We start from the raw sequence: 17,225 nt of genomic DNA, 5'->3' as shown, positions 1-17,225 counted from the left end.
GTATGGTGGCATGGTTAGTGAATGAGACCCACTGTCTCTTAACATATGCTTCAGAATATATGTAACTCATAAAATATGTCTAAACAATGGCTCTTTTAGTTTGTTTAGAATTACTTTAAATAAAACGAAGAGACTGTGAAATGATGATACATAATAGACATAAATTATATTATCAAACCTTTAAGTTTAAGTTAAATAAAAATGCAAATGTATTCAAACTTTTGTTTCATTAAATTGCGTTTGACCAACTCAACTGCATTTAATTGTGTATCTAAATTTATTGGATAGAAATCCTGCCCTCAATTAAATTGAGTTCATCCAATGAGTAACTTTTTTAAGTCCACCTAAAGTTTGAGATTTCTGAAAAAAAAGTATCAGTCTAAAGTAAACATAGCATTCAAAATACAATCTTAAGTGTTACTTTTGTGGCACTTTATGAATTTTAGCTAATAGGTTTCAATTGCATTTTTAAAAAGCTGTCAAAATGAGTTTTTTTTCTCCAGCACCAAGCCATAAATCTCCAAATCAGTATCACTTACATACACTAAACCTCAGTTTTATTCATATATGTTTTCTTTGGGGTTTTTTCTACGGTTAAAATCAAATTCATTCACCCTCCTGAGAATTTTTCTTTTCTTTTTTAAATATTTCCCAAATAATGTTTCACAGTCAAGGATTTTTTCACAGTAATATTTCCTATAAAATGTTCTCTTCTTGAGAAAGTCTTATTTGTTTTATTTCAGCTAGAATAAAAGCTGTTTTTAATTTAATTAACAATATTATTAGCATCCTTAAGCAATATTTTTTCGACTGTACAGAACAAGCCACTGTTATTCAATGACTTGCCTAGCTAGCCTCATTAACCTGATTAAGTTTTTAAATTGAAATTTAAGCTGAATACTGGCATCTTGAAAGATATCTGGTCAAATATTATTTACTGTCATCATTGCAAAGAAAGAAGAAATCAGTTATTAGACATGAGTTATTAAAACTATTCTATTCAGAAATGTGTTGAAAAGATCTTCTTTTTATAAAACAGAAACTGTGGAAAAATAGAGAGGGGGGCTAATAATTCAAAAGAGCTAATAATTCAGCTTCAACTGTACATGATTTGGCCAATTTAATTTTTTATTTGTATTTTTTCTGTCAGTTTACACTGTTTTTTAAATAATGGAGTGAAAAAATAGTTACTGAAAATCCTGTGTACATTCACTGTGTAAAAAAACAAACAAACATTGAATCCAATGTCACAAAGAAACATTAAACCAAAATCATAAGCCGTACCCGGTCATGTAAGGTCCAGCCCACGTACTTCAGGTAGCTGTCGTTCAGGAAGGCATCGCTGTACATTTTCATCCATACACCGATCTCCTCTATACAAATGGCTCTGATTTCAGCTATTGCATCCCTGGCAGAGGCACAGAAAACCAGATCAGAGCTCCACACTCATCCACATGTGCTATTACTGAGAGCAGAAACAAGTTTGAGCACCTATAGCGATGAACAAAGATTCCCTTGAAGATGGAATTCATCATGTTTTCGATTTCATCTTGGTTTTCTTGAAGCTGGGGAGAAAGATTATTTATGTGAGGAAATGATCAATGTTTGTAGCCACAAAAAACAACTCTGGAGTGGATTTAATTTATAATTAGCGTACATAAAAAAATAATGGTAAGTTATTGAATGATGAATATGGAATAATGAAAAGACGGGGTTGCTGAAGATGTAATACCTCTTTCCTCTTTTGAAGCAGGAGCTCAAGCTTCTCAGTGGCTCTCTTTCCCACTATTTTGCTGCGTTCAGCTTCGTACTGTCTCTGTGTGTTGTCCTGGTTAATGCTCAGGTTCAGAGCCACGTTCACCAGAGCTGTCATCAGCTTCATGGCTAAAAACACAGAAATAATAAATAGTTTTTTTTTGTGTTTTTTTCTAGAGAAATATATCGAAGAAACTTGCTTGTTTTTTAAAAAAAGAGTCATTCATTCCTTTTCTTTTCGGCTAAGTCCCTTTATTAATCTGGGGTCGCCACAGCGGAATGAACCAGCAATTTATCCAGCATATGTTTTACGCAGCGGATGCCCTTCCAGCTGCAACCCATCACTGGGAAACATCCATACAAACTCATTCACACACACACACTCTGGACAATTTAGCTTACCCAATTCACCTATACCACATGTTTTTGGACCTGTGGGGGAAACCGGAGCACCCAGAGAAAACCCACGCCAACATGGAAAGAACATGCAAACACCACACAGAAACGTCAACTGACCCAGCCGAGGCTCAAACCAGCAACCTTCTTGCTGTGAGGCGAACATGCTACCCACTGCGCCACAATGCAGCCCTTTTTAAAAAGAGTATTTAATAATAAAATAATGCTATTTTTATTAGAACTGTTATAATTCTCAGCCTTGTTTTAGTATTAGTTATATTTTTTACAACATTTTTTTAAATTAGTTTAATTATTATATTTTAGGCTGTACATTACACTTTCAGTAATTTGCTGAGCATTTGTCTTATTTATTTTTTTATGTCTATCAAGTTGTAATATTTTTATTTTAGTTTTTATTTGAGTTACTTTAGCATTAACTTACATACAAAACATTTTACACTATTCTAAGCTGAAATAAGCTTTCAAATTTCATTTGTTCAGTTAACATTTGATTCAAGTAATGACTTTAGTGTTTTAACACTAAAGCCCTGCTACTAAACTGAGTAACAATTAATATTAAACAGTAAACAATTAATATTAAAAACAACAACAAACTAAATCGTTATTTTATCAAACAACTTTTTAAAATGATTTACATAGTTATATAGTATACTTTGTGGTTGTTTTTTCTTTTTTCAATTTTTGTCAAATTAAATTAAATGAAAATAACATAAATATGCATATTTTATTATTATTATTATTATTATTATTATTATTATTATTATTATTATTATTATTATTATTATTATTATTATTTGGTTTGTATAGTTTTCAGTACACTGTAAAACCCAACAGTCAACTTTATCAAATGAAATGAGCATAGTTAACTCAACATTGACTGAAAGTTAATTCTACTCATTTGAAAAGAGTTTTGAACTCAGTGTTGAAGGTAATAAGTTGAATACCTCGTTACTTCAACTTAAATGTTCATAGTTCTCATTGTGATTAGTTTTTTAATTAAATGGTTTGTAGCAATCGGTTTCCTCAAACGGTTTGAGTTGCCTTAACTTATTGAGTTTTACAGTACTCAGTTGGTTTGAGTTCTCTTCATTTATTGGGTTTTACTGTACTCAAATTGCTTCATTTACTCAAATGGATTAAGTTCACAGTACTCATTAGGATTAGTTTTTGAACTTAAATGGTTTGTTGCAATCGGTTTCCTCAAACTTTAACTTTTTGGGTTTTGCAGTGTGGTTATATGTTTCCAAAAAAACCTATAAAAATAAGTATATTTTTAAAAAAAGAAACCACCAATCATTTACTCTGGCAGTAAAAGATCATTTTCACAAAATCTGTCTGTACCTGCGAGAGTGCTGGTGTGTCTGAAGGCTCGGACCTGTGAGTCTGACAGGCCTGTGAGCAGAGAGATGACTGTGTCCATCATGTACTCATCGTAGATGATGCTGTACTGGCATTGGCGGATCAGCACACAGATGAACTCACAGAAGTTGTAGCGGAACTTCTTCCACAGAGGGCCAGAAATGGTCAAAGGGTAATCGCCACTGTCCTGCATTGAAGCACAAAGATGAGCTGCTCAAGCTGGGGTACAAAGCTCATTCCACAGCATAAATCAGGGGGAAAATAATACCTCATCAAACTCTTCTGTCATTTTGCGGATGATTTCAGCATTTTGCATATTACGAAACATTTCGATTCTTACAGTGCCTGAAACGAAGGAAGAGTGTAATCACTACTGTTAACAATTACTAACATTATTATTATTGTTATTGTTTAATAATTCAGATAGACATTTCTAAGCCTGAATTACTAGTACCTTTACAGCCAGAGCACTGGATGAAGAAGTTGATGAGGTCCAGAAGTGCTAGATCTCTGTCCTGCTTATACGACTCGATCCAGTCATCAACCACAGACTGAAAGAGTCAAGAGTCAACATCATTAACACATTGGAAAAATTGCTCAATAAAAGTTTTCCAGAAAAAAAAAATCATCTGAATTTCAAAGTTATTAAGTGAGTCTGCTTGTAAAATCCCTTTAATAAAAAAATACATAATCTCTGTTGAAAAGAGTTGTGAAGGCTTGTAAATGCTATTTGTTGAAGGAACTTTTGATAAACCAAAACTAAAAAGAAGAGTATTTATTTACAATTAGTGTTCTTATAATTTCCTTCAATTTTCTTTATTTTGATCATTTTATCCTTTTAAAAGTTTTTTTTTTGCAAATGTGATGTATTTTGTCAGAATATTTTTATACTTTAATTTAAAAACCAAATATTTAATTATGTCAATATTTATATATATATATATATATATATATATATATATATATATATATATATATATATATATATATATATATATATATATATATATATATATATATATATTATATATATATATATATATATATATATATATATATATATATATATATATATATATATATATATCAGGATTTCTGCTGGTTTCACAAAATGAAATTTAAGATTTTTAAGATCTTTTTAGGACCACGAAAATTGAAATTTCAGACTTTTACATGGGCTAAACGCTAAAGAATTTTTATTGGCCCGGCCCATAAAGAAAAAAAATGTACTTGCCCTATCTAATCTGATTTGTCTATGATTCTAATTAGTTTTTTCTTAGCCACGCACTTTAAATAATGTGTCAAAACAAGTAGACCCTAGTTATATACATAAATTTTTTGCAAAATAACTATTAAACATAATTAAGAACATAAAAAACTCTTTAAAAACTAAATGTATGCACAACAGACTGTTGTAAGAGACTGTATTCAGATGTATTTGTTGGTGACTGGATGTGTGTTGAATCGATTGGGTAGCTTCACATAAACAAAGGAACATTAAGACCCATTTAAAATGATTTTAGACTTTTTAAAACCCCGCGGATAACCTGTATATATATAAATTACATTTTTATTTTTTTGACAGAATTACAATTTTTTACATCATGTCATTTTTAACACGTCATTTTTGACATCATGTCATCTTTAACACTTAAGTTTCATTGCTAAATAAAAGTAAAATTCAACAAAAAAATCCAAATGATTTTTTTAAATTGATAAATGAAAGCAAAATAAAGGAAAATCTTACCCAAAACATTTAATGGTATGGTTCAGGTTTAGTGCTATTACATTTTTTAATATTGTTTAGCACTTCATACATTTTATTCAGTTAAAATCTCATCAATTCCAGAGCATGCAAATTATGAAAGACACTCTATGTATAATAATTCTATACATGGTGAAATGATCAAAGCCCAACAAACAAAATCCCTCCTACATTATATAATTTTAGACACAAAACACAAATTGGTTGTGCTGCTCGAAATGTTTTAGTATCTTTGATGAATAAAACTTAATACAAAAGCATTTACTTAGCATTAGTGTTCTTTTAGTAGCAAGTAACTAGTGTAGTTTTTATTGATGCACATAATGATTAATAATAATGTTTTGTTGTTGTTGTTGTTGTTATTATGTTAGTTGCACACCTGCATAGCACTCTTTCCCTGTTTGACCACTTCAAACAGAGTAACAGGATCTCCCTCTCCATTCTGCTGGCTAATGCCATTGGCCTTTCTCCCCCTCTGGACTGCCATAAAGCCCTTTTCTGATGGAGATTTCCGAGGCTTCTTGTTGGCTGCCTGGAGTCAGGGGGAATAGAAATGCTGGGTTATATCAGAAATAACACACACAATACTTTCTACTGTTATAGGTCAAGAAAGGAGTGCTTATGTGAGGCATACTGGTGGTCTGCCAGGTCTTCCTCTCTTCTTCTTGATCTTTCCGTCTCCAGGGTCGTCCAGCTCACTCATGCTCATACTGAGACTCACTGTGTCCTGACCCGAATCCCCAGTGTCCCTGACAGAGAAAACACACACACACACACACACAAAGATACACACTGTCATCTCTTCTTGAATTCAGATCAACATGTGAGTCACTCAATCACATACTTTTTGTGACGACATTCACAAAACACAAAAATTTGCTGTGTTTTGCAACCTAAATTCTACAAATTAATAACAACAATAATTCAATCCTTTTTACTAATTAAATATAATGAAATAAAAGATAACAGAAGTTTCCAGAATATATAAAAAAGCTTTTATGGAACCCTTTATATGACGATACAGCATGATTAATGTTAATAGAATTAATATTTTCTATTCATTTATTTTTACAATGGTATATTTTTGCTGTATTTACCAGAATATTGATTGTTGTTATTTTAAAATATTTAAATTATTTAATAAATTGAAAGTTCTAACTACAGTATTAATATATAACTACGACAATAATGAACTGTAAATAAAAAATGCCTTTTACAAAAAAAATTATCATAAATTAATAAGCATTACTATCATTTATTATTCTCCTTATCTTTCTGAGTTTAGCATCATTGAATAAATATTGTAGTTTTTATTAATAGTTCAAATAAATCTTTCAGTTTTTGCTGTTTGCATTTTTTGTATTTGCTGTATATATACATCACAATACATATATATATATATATATATATATATATATATATATATATATATATATATATATATATATATATATATATATATATATATATATATACACACACACACACAAATATATAATACTTTTATGGCAAAGAACAGGATCTTTTCATTGCCTTTAAAGTGAAATAACTGAACATGAACATAGGCGGCTAAGAAAAATGCTCATTTTTGATGAAAAATTTAAATGCCACTTTGAGGTTTTTGCATCTCAACTCTTCATATTTATATATATATATATATATATACACACACACACACTCATTTTAATAATCTAAAACTTGCTGCATCAAGTCAGAATTATTAACCCCCTTGAATTATTAGCCCCCCTGTTTGTTTTTTTCCCCAATATCTGTTTAACGGAGAGCATATTTTTTCAACTAGTTTTAATAACTCATTTCCTAATAACTGATTTATTTTATCTTTGTCATGATGACAGCAAATAATATTTGACTAGATATTTTTCAAGACACTTCTATACAGCTTAAAGGGACATTTAAAAGCTTGGCTAGGTTAATTAGGTTAACTAGGCAGGTTAGGGTAATTAGGCAAGTTATTGTATAACGATGGTTTGTTCTGTAGACTATCGAAAAATGATAGCTTAAAGAGGCTAATAATTTTGACCTTAAAAGGTTTTTAAAAAATTAAAAACTGCTTTTATTCTAGCTGAAATAAAACAAATAAGACTTTCTCCAGAAGAAAAAATATTATCAGACATACTGTGAAAATGTCCTTGCTCTGTTAAACATCATTTGGGAAATATTTAAAAAAGAAAAAATTAAACGGGTGCTAATAATTATGTCTTCAACTGTATATTCCAAAGCAGCTTTTAATTTCACTTTGAATCAATTTGTTTTCACTTGACATTCACAATGAATGTTGTTAATACACGTTTATGTACATGCCATGTACAGTATATGTCTGTGTAGATAAAATTATAAATATTTTTTATAGAAATACTCAATGAAATACGTGAATGAAATACTCTGTTTGATATCCTGGATCTCCTCTTTGCCGAGGAAGCACCTTCTGTTCATTGAAATACTATAAAATAAATAAAATGTCCTTCACTTAAATTAAGCGGTGGAAGAATAAAAGAAAATAGTGAGTTTTGATCCTGTCGCACCTTTTATTGAGCTCATAACAATAGTGTGCTGTCACTTTGACAATAAAATGAAAAAATTAAATGACATTACTTTGGGTGATGCCGAGTTTTTTCCCATTTAAGATTAATAATGTTTTGTTTGTCATGCTAGAAAAAAATTGTCTGCGCATAACACATACACAGTATACATTTTTATGATGTAAAATTAATTATTCCGTCTTTACTGATTATATCGGTTTAGACAGCAAATGCAATTTTTAAAGTTGTTCTCTTTTCAAAACTCTATTATGTTTCACAATCGTACCTTAACTACTCTTAAGACAGAAAACAGATAGTTTATAGTAATAGTTTAGTGTGAAAGTGTAAGTGAAGAGTGGACTCACTGTAGCACCGGGAGCTCTGAGGTGATCATGATGATGGAGGGTCAGATGTTGTGTTACAAGTCTGAAGTGTGTCTGCTCTGTTGGGACGGGTCTTCAGTGTGCTTTAAAAGCTGATCACACTATTAACATGGCGACTCTGAGCCTGCAAGACATGAGGAAGAGACGAATACATCAAACATTTGTTTGTTCAGAATGGACCACAGGAAAACATGCATTCTATATATTTATACCACTCTAAAGCTGAAGGTTCTGTCATTTTTTACTCACATTTTACTAGTTCCAAACCTGTTTGAGTTTCTTTTTTTCTGTTGGACATGAAAAAAACATATTTTGAAGAAAGCTGGAAACCTGTAACCATTGACTTCTATACTTCTTTTTCCTAAAATGCAAGTCAGTGGTTACAAATGTTTAGTTTTCTTCAAAATATCTTTTTTTAGTGTTCATCAAAAGAAAGAAATGTTAAGAACTGCTTGAGGGATAGTAAATAGTGAGTACATTTTCATTTTTGGGTGAACTACCCCCTTTGACAAATCAAATATTCCAGTCAAAAATGAGAGATACATGTTTTTACAGACATATATTCCATATAAATGTAACATTATGTGAATCATGCTCCTTTCAGCTGTTCAAATGTTATAGACACGTTTTTGCGTCTATGTAACCTTGAAGACCCTCTGCAGCACTATAACATAGGCGAGAAGTCAAGTTTAAAAGGCTAAACAGCGACACCAACTGGTGATTTAATGAACTGCAGCAGCACATCATCAACAGAAGTGTCAATCTACATAATCCCTGTAAAGAGCTACAAACATACACACACAAACGTTAGGATTTCTGTTTTTATAAATAATTTTTAAACCTATTTAAACTCACACTGACATCACCAAGACCAATATCTACACGTTTTAAGTTCAGATAAATCTTTTGTTGTTATTGTTGTTCATAAAATCGCATTTTGGTATATTAAAAACAGGGTTAAATAACAAATTTGCGTCACTGACTGACCGAAAGTGAATTCATTTCATTTCTTATAAAGTTTTCACCTTTAAAACACAACAGAAGACTTATAAGTGTCAGTTTAACAGTTTATGACAACACAGTGGCAAATAATATCAAACATTTAATTTTAAAAAGTTTTAAAAATAATAAATTAAGTCAATTAACTGTCATGTGCACATTATCCTGACTAAACAACTATCACCACTAGGGGCAGTATGAGCCATAAAGTATTTGACCTTTAATGATTCTTTGAAGCGATTGCAAAACATCTTTTTTTGGAGAATTTCCAAAGCTTTAAAAATCTAAATTAATGTTCTTTTGACTCTGATAGAGGGAGTAGGGCTCACAAACCCACTTTCTGTGCGATTTTCCTCTCACTAACCCAAAGCTGAACTCCAGAGGATGTAAAGCACTTCTCGGGCAACAGTAGGGGGCAGGCTAAGAAAGTTTTCATTAAAACGTTCCCTCTCCACCAACACTTCAATGTGAAAATGCACACAAGTTGAATCACAGTATATACACTCTTCATGTTTTGTTTCAATCCTTCCTTCTATAATGCAGATAAACTCTTACAGTGATGCATACAGAAAACCAGGCCATGGTGAGGATTTCCAGAGTACTATAAACTCTGAATTTACACTCTCAAAAATGGTACAGAACGTGTAGCTGGATAAAACGACTCTTTAATATAAACTATCTTTATACAGAAAATGTAATTTGTCTCATTTCATTGAATCTTACTGAATTGTGCACTACAGGTAAGAAGATTGTAAAAGTGGTGTAAAAAGTAAGGCTTATCCACTTTAAACTGCCACTAGATGGCTGCACACTGTAGGTGTCCTGCAGGACTGGCTTTTGCAGGTGCAGTGAAGTTAAATTCGGTCGCTTTTGCACAAACTCTTGTACAAAAGTCCTGTTTATCTGTGTATTAACAACAAATAAGTAACATTGATGTTGTCAAGAGTGTGTTTGAGAGCTGCCTGGTGTGTATTTGACCCTGTGGCCTCATCCTAAGTGGCGTCGTGCGAACATGAGAGCATCTAAATATGACCTCCCCTCCCCCATTGCTGACACACTGCTGCTAAAACACTTACGAGCAGCACACGGCCACACATTACATACAGTGTGCTGCATCACACCACGGCAACACTAGCAAACACACACACACACACACACACACACACACACACACACACACACACACACACACATACATATGTATGAAATTAAACAGACACAGGTGGAAGGCAGATTTGTTTTACACTGTTATGTAACACTGGAAAGATTTCATAGTATTCAACCTTGGGCCAGTTTAGGTATTAATGTAGTAGAAAAGTAGTAGAAAAACACATACTTTTTTTAAAGATGAAGAAATACGGTGCATGTGGTAAAATTAAACTGAACGATGACTCATTCACTGAAAACTATTGACTTTTTTTCTTTAAAATATTAAGTAATAGTAATAATTAGCCCAACTAAATATTGTTGCTATTTAAGTGTCATTAGTGAATTTTTTAGGTTATTTTATGTAGGTTGTTTTAGTATTTTATGTCTATTATAAAATACTGTAATTGTTTTAATCATGTGTGAGCAGACATTGTCAAGAATGTTAAAAAAAACAGCAGACACACCACGTCACACAAGATACTAATATTAGGTTAGATTTAGGTTGCCAGCCTCTAAGGACAATGTTAATTAGACCTCCAATACCGACTTCAAATGATGTTGATATTTGGTTGATTTTAGGTTGTGTTGGAAAGTGAACAAAATCCAACGTCGAGCCAACGTCTTAAACCAATGTCATATTGATGTCAAATACTGACATTTATTCGTCAGGCATGGCAACCAAAATCCAACGACTGATAGACGTCATAGTGGTAACTTCCACACAACGTCAAGCTGTAACATCATTATACGGTGGCATCAATAACTTTTCAAAAGCATTGATTAATGAAGTCTATATAAATGCAGTTAGAATGGCTTGAATCATAATTCAAGTTAGGGCTGCACAATATACAGTATCGCTTCAGCATCGATATCGCAATGACTGCATTTGCCATAGTAACATCGCAGGATATGCAATGTTGAGTTTTAATCATAGCTGACCCAAGTTTAACCATAATAGAGTGAAATTTTATCATTTGCAAGTGTTTCAAGGCCTGTGACTGAGCATTTAAACAGAGTTTAAAACATTTGGGCACAAAATATAGGATGTTAGGAGGTGTAACAAAGATTAATTGTAGTTAATTATTTATACAATTTATGGAAAAACTTATTTCTAGTGCAAATATCTAAATTTTAACGCAAAAAATAAGATTATTTTTACTCACCCCATTGAGATAATTTAGCTTGTTTTAAGGAAAATCTGTTTCTTCTAAAGGTGAAAACAAAATAGTTTTACTTGATTTGAGAATTTTAGAAGTAAAACGTGACAAAGCAAAGAAAGAAAAGTATTTTTTTATATTTATACCAGTTTAATAAAACATTCAGTTAATATTGCGTGAGTTACATGTTAGACCCAATATAATATATTTAGAGTTCAGAAAAAGACAGAGCAGGGGTGGCATTGTGGTGCAGTGAGTAGCACTGTCACCTCACAGCAAGAAGGATGCTGGTTCGAGTCTCGGCTGTGTCAGTTGTCATTTCTGCGTGGAGTTTGCATGTTCTCCCCGTGTTGTTTTTTTTTTCAGGTGCTCTGACTTCCCCCACAAGTCCAAATAAATGCGCTATAGGTGAACTGGGTAAGATAAATTGTCCATAGTGTATGTGTGTGAATGAGAGTGAATGGGTGTTTCCCAGTGATAGGTTGTGGCTGGAAGGGCATCTGCTGCATAAAACATATGCTGGATAAGTTTGCAGTTCATTCCGTTGTGGTGACCCCTGATTAATAAAGGGACTAAGCTGAAAAGTAAATAAATGACTGAAAAAAGCCAGAGCAGAATCTTTATGCATCTCAAAGAAACACTGCAGCACTTCTTTCTTAAATTATTAAATTTTTTCTCAAATCATGGCAGATTTTGTCATATTTACTCATGACAGGCCTAACCCAGCCAAGGTATCAGCTCAAAAATACACTCATGCATGCATTCAGCTACTAGGATGATTTGTCTGTTGAATACTCAAATACAAGTGTCATTTTCCTGGCTAAATCCAAAATATCTTGTGCTCCACAATAGAAATGTCATAGACAACGATATGAATTGACATGAGTAAGCAAAGTTCTTTTGTGAAATTTCTGTGATATGTTGTAGAGCTGCATGATAAATCAAAATGAAATCAATATAACAATTTATTAAAAGCTGTGATCTCTAGTAAATCTCTCTGAAGACCAAAGGGCACTCTCGAAGCAAAGTGAACATCTATCAAACAGAGAATTTAACTGCTTCTATTGATTCAATGACACTCGACTGAAGTTATTAAGTGAGTTTGGGGTAAAAACACATGTAGTGGCAGATCACTGAGAAGCTGTCAAATTATAGACTAATTATCTTCAATTTCAGGATCACGCAAACTAAATCATCCACAGTTTTTGAGTAGCTCATCAGTGAACTATGACTCCAAATGAAAGCAGGTGCTGAAGATTTACAGCTATTTACTGAACCGGCTTTACTGACAAAATGTACTTGACAATTGCCTTCAATTAATTGTGCAGCCCTAATTTACTATGAAATGACTGGGTTTTCATTAACCATTGTTTTGTGACTAAACATACTTTTTTCATCTCTTGCATGATTCGGTAACACTTTAGTTTAAGTATCGTTTCCCACTATTAACTACTGGCTAATGAACTCCCTATTATTAAGATATTGTCTGTTTATTAGTACTTACATAGTATGATCTTATATCCCTAATCCTACCCAACCAATACCTTACTAACTATTAATAAGCAGCTAATTAGTAGTTTATTGAGCTAAAAGTCTTAGTTAATGGTTACCTTAAAGTGTGGCAAAAGATTTTATTGCAAATTTGATAAATAAGGCCCTGATCACACTGAACACAATTTTTGCGTTGAGAGGTGCTTCTTTAATTTGGCATCTTTTTTTAAAAAGAATTATTTTTGGCATTTTGCCTTTATTTGACAGAACAGTAAGTTGACAGGGTGAAATGGGAGAGGGGGGGGGCTGTAGGACTGAGAAAGGTCCACAAGCCGGGAGTCTAATTTGGGATGTCCGAAGTACTGCTTTACCATATGTCGATGCACTAACCACTGGGCTATTGCACCGACTGAATGGCATTTTTCTAATGGCAGCGAGGTGACAGCAGTGTTTGTGTTGTCAAGACGACTATGGAAACTTTTAAAGTTTGAGTTAGAGGTCTGCATTCCCAGAGCTGTACCACAGGAGCCGCGGGACTTTACCAGATTTCTTGCGGCACGGAAATACATTTTTGTATAAAACGTGGTAGCAGTCGTTAACTCTCGTGTAATTTGAACGGGAGTGGGCGGTCTAAAAATATAATGATTTCCTCATTCCTATTGAGCAGCGATGGAGCTAGTAAACGCATGGACCATTGCTTTCTGCACGTGCATTTTATTCACAGTCTGTGTGCGCATCATCTGCAGAACGGTCCTCTAAGCGGGCTTTACCAACATGGGAGAGCAAAATGAAAATGAGCTGACTTTGCAGCTTGCATTAGTAAACTGATGTTTAGCCTACAATCCTTGCACAACCTACAGTTTTATCTGTTATCTCTCTCTTTTCATAGTACCTGATTTAAACCTGAGATTTTGGAAACCAGATCTAAATTTCGGGGTGAGTAGAAAACAGGGCAGGTCGGGCAGCGGGTGAACAAAGGCTGAATATACGGCGGGAGTGGTCAAGTGAGGAATAAAACCTTGTGGGAGCATGGCTAATTTTTTAGGGTCGCACTCCCACCCAGACCTCTAAATTGATGAGAGACTTGTGGTCGCTGTTTCAAGCTATCCGGAGCTGTATGACTTCACAAATCTCCAATATCACAATATTCTTATATATTATGATTACAACAATATCAACAGCAAGTTTGTGCACAATACGCAGCAAGTTCAGTTATTGCCTTGTGACAACAGTTATTGCCTTGTCAACAAAAAAGGCAGTGCAGTGCCCCTGGTGTTCTCAGAAAGGGAAGGTGTGTTCAATGTGATCGGCCCCTAGTCACTCAAAACCCACCTCATGTGAGTGTAAAAATCATACTGCAATACATTACTTTCTAAACTTACGTGCTTCTTTTCAATACACAGTTTCAAATTGCGCAATTTGCAAGGTAATGGAAATGCAGCTAAAGATGGCAAAATGTTAAATTATCCACCTACAAAAGCATCATGCTGAACACAATTGATTATAATGATATTTTTCCATTTTCAGCCCAAAACATCACCTGCTATCACTGTAAATGCGATGCATCACCTGACACACACTGACCAAAACACTTATTATAGCCTCAGTTTTTCTCAAAGAACAGAAAATGGCAAATGCATCAGCTATTTTCCAGATCTGCTGAAGGACAGGATGAGTGATCACTGTCTAAATAAAGGTCTTGTAGAGCTTGTATTTGGAAGTGATTCAGAGTTGTCCGTGTCTGTGTTTTATTGATTCTCCGTTACAGAATTCACAGTCTGACTCACTCAAAGAAAACATGAGTCAATGCACACCATTCAACCCTACAAACATATATAATTAATAACAACATCGAAAATGAAGAGCCGCCGAGCTAGGTTCAATAAATCTTTTTACCCACACCATGAGGGCTGGAGGAGAGGAAAAAACGAAAATAACCAACAAAAAGTTGCAGTATGAAAGCATTAAGAGCGTGGGTGTAAACAGACGACCTTCATCTGCTCCTCATGTTCAGCAGAATCAATCTGAGGCGCGGTGAAATGGCCTAATGCAGTCGAGACGGACCCTCGCTTTCTCTCTCTTTCTCTCTCTCAAGTGCTTTATTGGCATAACAAAATTGCTTCCAATTGCCAAAGCAATAACAGAAAATACACCAAGAGAGCTAATGAAGCAAAGAACTTAAACGACTGGGACAAAATTCGAATATTACACAAATAATTATTTATAGCGATTAACAAACAAGAAGCATAATGTCTAAATGAACTGCACATAATTCCTATTTTTCTTAAAGGTGCTGTATGTAAGTTTTTGACTCTTCTAAAGCCTCAAAATAGCATAATATGTTTGCAGATATTTCAGAAACATGCTAAGTGAACAGTCTTGCTCATCTGAAAAACAATGCTGAAGTCAGATATTCTGCTTTGAAAATGTGCGTTAAGTGCTGAAATGTCTGTCTTTGTTTTGGTCCCTTTAACCTGCTCAATGTCACTTTAGCCAATTATATTTTACACTTCGATTTGCCTTTGTGGAAAACAGCATATTTCATTCATTCAGTAAGAATGGCTCTCAAACTGTGTGTCCACGACCGAAATGCGATCTCCGGTAGACCGTAGGACACTCCGAAATGCAGATCTAGAGTTCCACATGAGGTTATTAATTAGCAAAACATTAGGTGAGCAGGTTACATTGTAACCCCATTAGGCCGGGCCCGTTTAAGTTTCTGACGGTATGATAACCCTGGACAAAAATATCATGGTTTCACAGTAAGATGGTCTCGTGATTACTGCTCTAAAATATGTTGTTTTTAAATGTCTGGGTAAAAAACAACTACTTTTTTCCTACTTTGAACACAACAAGTTTTATTTTAATAAACATTTCAAATATTTTGTAACAGTAAACATGTCAGACTGAATAATTTAAATATCCCGTTGACCTCTGCTGTCTTCATTATTTTCAAAAACACTGATTTCTTTACATCTTTGGAAATCTTTCTTTCTTTGGATATAAAGTAAATCCACTGCACTGCTTAGCTCTATCGCTTGCTTGGATGTTGGTTTATAAGCGATTTGTTTTTTAGATGTTTGCTGAATCAAGGACTGACCAATAGCTGTTATTGTGGAGATACTCTTGCCCCAAAAATCTAAATAAAATAGTCTTAAAAACACATAAAAACTTATATTTTATCATAGGAACGGTATTACAGAAAATTATAGCAGTTTTACAACCTTGACTTTTCCAAAGTCAAAGACTTTTGGATATCTCTATGTTCTCCCCGTGTAAGTCTGGATTTCCTCCGGGTGCTCCGGTTTCCCACAAGTCCAAAGACATGTGGTATAGATGAATCGGGTAAGCTAAATTGTCCGTAGTGTATGTGTGTGAATAAGTGTGAATGTATGTTTCCCAATGATGAGTTGCCGCTGGAAGGGCATCCGCTGCGTAAAATGTATGCTGGATAAGTTGGCAGTTCATTCCGCTGTGGCGACCCCAGATTAGTAAAGGGACTAAGCCAAAAAGAAAATGAATGAATGAATGGCATGCTGAATCACTGTGTTGGTTTGCACTGAGTAACGGTTTATTTTATTTTCAAGATTTGAGGTGAACTCCTGCTGCTTTCAGTAGTCTGGCAATAAATGTCATGTGAAATGGCATTCAAACTCAAATTATTAGTATTTGACACTGACTAAAGCACGTGAGGTGTACGTGAGGTGATCATTGTCAGTTTATCCTGTTGTTCAGCTGTAAGAAATAGAAGCCATTTCTAAAATTTATATTTCAGGTATTGGTTTATTAACAAAAACTCATATTTTTATGGAAAATATTCTTTTTATCACGAGCCGTTGCTTTTATGTAGAACACGGTTTAAATCAGTCTTAAATAGGCATGGGATGATAACCGTTTTCAAGGTATACCACGGTTTGAAAAAGTAATTTTTTTGTTATACTGTTCTTAAGGTAAGTGAAAGATTTTTTTGGTTTGTTTTTTAGGACAACAGTATCTCCAGCAGAAAATAAAAACAAAGATGCCGCTTTAAATTGATGTCTGTTTTTGACATAAATAAATATTTCTGTTAAACCTATTTTCTGTTATGGAATACATGTTTTTTACATTAGTGACCAAACATCAAGATTCTTGTTCAGCAAAAAAAAGATAATAATATAAATGTGCTTCATAAAAAATAAAGCATAGACTTAGAAGGTGAGGTACTTTGGTG

The 17,225-nt window shown here is 33.6% G+C and overlaps 1 protein-coding gene across 1 annotated transcript in view; it reads right to left on the bottom strand.

The window, feature by feature from the left end:
• stag1a (STAG1 cohesin complex component a) overlaps positions 1-17,225 on the bottom strand; it is an 89,406-nt gene that overhangs the window by 29,705 nt on the left and 42,476 nt on the right. The window contains exons 2-10 of the mRNA XM_056475916.1: positions 8,202-8,343; positions 5,931-6,045; positions 5,676-5,828; positions 3,986-4,082; positions 3,800-3,876; positions 3,514-3,718; positions 1,733-1,884; positions 1,492-1,565; positions 1,285-1,408 (exon numbers count right to left, since the gene is read on the bottom strand). Coding sequence (XP_056331891.1) covers positions 1,285-1,408; positions 1,492-1,565; positions 1,733-1,884; positions 3,514-3,718; positions 3,800-3,876; positions 3,986-4,082; positions 5,676-5,828; positions 5,931-6,045; positions 8,202-8,230 — 1,026 coding nt within the window. The 5' untranslated portion in view covers positions 8,231-8,343. The remainder of the gene's footprint in view (positions 1-1,284; positions 1,409-1,491; positions 1,566-1,732; positions 1,885-3,513; positions 3,719-3,799; positions 3,877-3,985; positions 4,083-5,675; positions 5,829-5,930; positions 6,046-8,201; positions 8,344-17,225) is intronic.

This window comes from Danio aesculapii, chromosome 2 (assembly GCF_903798145.1).
Source record: "Danio aesculapii chromosome 2, fDanAes4.1, whole genome shotgun sequence".
NCBI lineage: Eukaryota > Metazoa > Chordata > Actinopteri > Cypriniformes > Danionidae > Danio > Danio aesculapii.
Note: the sequence above shows the minus strand (reverse complement) of the source record. Positions and strands in the feature narration are given on the sequence as shown.